The 3630-nt window shown below is 40.3% G+C and overlaps 1 protein-coding gene across 1 annotated transcript in view; it reads left to right on the forward strand.

Moving 5' to 3' along the window:
* Nucleotides 1-3630, forward strand: part of LOC113405123 (disks large homolog 5-like) — a 205278-nt gene that overhangs the window by 148385 nt on the left and 53263 nt on the right. The window contains exon 7 of the mRNA XM_026653713.1: nt 2452-2764. Coding sequence (XP_026509498.1) covers nt 2452-2764 — 313 coding nt within the window. The remainder of the gene's footprint in view (nt 1-2451; nt 2765-3630) is intronic.

Here is a 3630-nt window from a genome sequence, read left to right on the forward strand (position 1 = left end):
AGCCCCTCAGCTCCCTGTGGCCGCGGTTTGCCGTTCCCAGCCAATGGCGCGCCACTTCCCGCAGCTCCCATTGGCTGGGAACGGCGAACCGTGGCCACAGGGAGCTGAGGGGCTCCATGCCTGCAGATGCTCCAAATAAACAAAACGTCCCGCCAGCGGCTTACCCTGATGGGCCGGGAGCCAAAGTTTTCCAACCCCTGAAGTATAAAGTCGGCTTATGAAAGGGTCATACAGTTTTTTGCTATTTTTACCTATCCATTTTGGGGGGTCGGCTTATAAACAAACGGGCTAATGAACGAGTATATATGGTACTTAAGAGTAGATTTTTCTGTTCTCTACAAACTAGTGATCTGTAAGGAGATTCTTTAATCTGCACTAATGGCAGGGGAGATGCTTGCAAATTACTGACAGATGTCTCATTAATGGCATGAAGATGCTTTAAATTTGCAGGTGCCCTCAACTAAATATCTTAGATAGTGTTCCCTGCTTGCCGGATATGCCCAGAGCCTGGCAAAGCCTGACAATCAAACTAGATCATGCCAAGTGTGTATGTGAGAACACAAAATATGCCAGAGGCATATAGGAATTGCCATGGTGGTCAGACTAGAAGTTCATTAAGTCAGGTAGCCTGTTTCTGCCATTGGTAATAACCAGATGCTTCAGGAAAAAAGGTGCAAAGAAATCCCTTTGTGTAAAATTATGGAAGAATATGCTCCTAGGAGAAGTTTCTTCTAAACTTCCATCAGTTAGTGGTTGGATTATATCCTTCATTATTTTTTAAATTCTATCAATATAACTGTGGATGCTCTTATTATTCATATGGACATCTAAGTCTTTTCTGAATCTCACTAAGCTCTTGGCCTCTTATACCTTGTGTTAAAAAGAAATGTTTTTTTAAATCAAATTTAAATTTGTTGCCCTTAATTTAGCTGACGTCCCTTTGTTCTCTTATCAAAATAAGGCAAATAGGAGCATCCAAATTACTGTCCTTATCCCCCACATTATTTTCCACGCCTCTGATTTATCTCCTTTCTAAACCATGACATTGATAATTTCCGATGTCCAGATCTGGGACCCCATTTCTCCCCCCACCTTTGCTATATCCTTTCTGGGATGGAGTGCCCAGAACAGAACACATTATTTCAGGCAAAAACAGACCATCAATTTCTGTAATGGTGTATTTTCAGTATTATTATTGATCACATTTTATATACATTGTAACATATTTTTATTTGCTTTATTTTTACTGCTTCTGTGCACAAAGTGCATGTTTTTACTGTTTTAATTACAAATCTTTAGTTGCAACCACCCAGCCCTTCTCTATCCCTAAATGGGGTCTGGCCAGGTGGGGCAGGAGTTCGGGGGATGGGAGGGCTCCTGGGACAGAAACGGTTGAAAAGGACTGCACTAATACACGAAAGGCTTGTCTGCACATACATCACTGCTGTAGCACTTTAGTGAAGATGCTACTATGCTGATGGGAGAGCTTCTCCTGTTGGCGAAATTAATCCATCTCTGTGAGAGGCAGTAGCTAGGCTGATGGGAGAAACTCTCCCTTTGATAGGTTTCAGAGTAGCAGCCGTGTTAATCTGTATCCGCAAAAAGAACAGGAGTACTTGTGGCACTTTAGAGACTAACAAATTTATTTGAGCATAAGCTTTTGTGGGCTACATCCCACTTCTTTGGATGCATAGAATGGAACATATATTGAGGAGATATATATATTTGATATTTGCAGTCTATGCTGGGGGTGAGGTCGGTATAACTGTCACTTGTGGGTGTGGATGTCTCACACCCCTGAGTGACGTAGTTAGACCGCTGTAAGTTTGTAGTGTGGATGGATGCCCTTTAAAAAAAGGTGTTCTGCGAAGTTTTGCTGTTTACTGCACTGTTTCATGGATACTCTTGAACACGTAGGAAGCATTTAGTTGTATAGATGCGCACTACAATAAGATTATCCAGAGGAGAGCAGCAAAAATGATAAAAGGTTTAGAAAACCTGACCTATGAGGAAAGGTTAAAAAAAATTGGGCATGTTTAGTCTTGAGAAAGAAAAGCCGGTAAGTCTTCACATAAGTTAAGGGCTGTTACAAAGCGGACGGTAATCAATTGTTCTCCATGTCTGCTGAAAGTGGGACAAGAAGTAATGGATTTAATCTGCAGCAAGAGAGACGTAAGCTAGACATTAGAAACTACTTTTTAATTATAAGAGTAGTTAAACTCTGGAATATCCTTCCGAGGGAGGTTGTGGAGTCCCCATCATTGGAAGTTTTTAAGAACAGGTTGAACAAACACTTGTCAAGGATGGTCTAGGTTTACTTGGCCCTGCCTCAGTGCAAGAGACTGGACTTGATGATTTCTTGAGTCCCTTCCAGCCCTACATTTCTACAGCTCTATAAAAGGAAAATGCAAAATGATGCAAGCGCCTTTGTTTCTTTTTGTTGTTGTTTAGGTTTGAGTCAATTCAGCAAGAGCTAAGCAAAGCAACTGTGCAGAACAAGGAGTTGCAGAGAGAGATGGAGCGGTTACAGTCAGAAGTGACGCGGTTCAAAACAATGCAGCTGAAGGCAGTGAAGGATGCAGAGAAGTACAAGGAAGAGAGAGACTCTGTTTTCAATGAGTATCGCCTCATAATGAGTGAGAGAGACCAAGTGATCAAAGAGGTGGATAAGCTTCAAACTGAGCTAGAGCTTGCAGAGTCCAAACTGAAAAACACTTCCTCAGAGAAAAGAGTGGCTAGTGAAGAGATGGAAGCTTTAAGACAGGTACCAAGGGACCATTTTATTGTGGGTGGGAGGATAAAGAGGTTTTACCAGTGCCTTCTTGCAGCTGTGCAAAAAAAATGTGTGCCTGATAGATGGGAAACGTGGCTTCATTGTGAAAAGGAAATTCCCTGCTGACGTTCTCCTGGCGACACTCTTTATACAGTCGAGTACCTGTCAGCTGCGATCTGCTATGCACTTGACTTGTTCTGTTCAGTTCACGTCAAATTCTTCATTTTAAGAAACCAACCTTTTGTATCCAGCAAGTGAGGCACTGTATAACAATAGATAGAACTCAGATATATAATTTTTTTTCTTTCATTTTTAACTGGTAGCTAAGAGAGAGACATCTGGGTATTATCTATTAAGAATAAGACCTAGCATTATAAAATAGACTCTCAGTCTCATTTTAACATCTACTCAAAGACTACAATTATGCCCCCTGTTCTTTGTCATTTAGCCTCTCAAAATTAGAGGACATTTGGCACTGCAATTTACAAAAATGCAGGCACTGCCTTATAAATCATATTAATCCAAAAGCGGTATTACTTCAGCAATATATTCTTAAAATGTTTAAAACACGAGTGCTGTTAGTAGGATTTACAAATGCAGCTTGCTGCTAAATAGTAAAATAGTATTCACTTGGTCATTCAGTTTTCAAATATTTTGCTTAGGTATGATTCACATATGACCAACTATTTTTCTATTACCCATAAATCTTTTTTTTTCTGCTTTTATTTCACACCCTTGTCATTGATCACAAATAATCCTTTATATAAAATTATCTAACTGCAGCACTTCTGAAAACCAGATCTCATTTATTTAGGTACATAAATATGGGTTAGGCTATGTAGCCAACACTCAAGCAA

This window comes from Terrapene carolina, unplaced genomic scaffold (genome assembly GCF_002925995.2).
Source record: "Terrapene carolina triunguis isolate 2854851 unplaced genomic scaffold, T_m_triunguis-2.0 Scaffold147, whole genome shotgun sequence".
Classification (NCBI taxonomy): domain Eukaryota; kingdom Metazoa; phylum Chordata; order Testudines; family Emydidae; genus Terrapene; species Terrapene triunguis.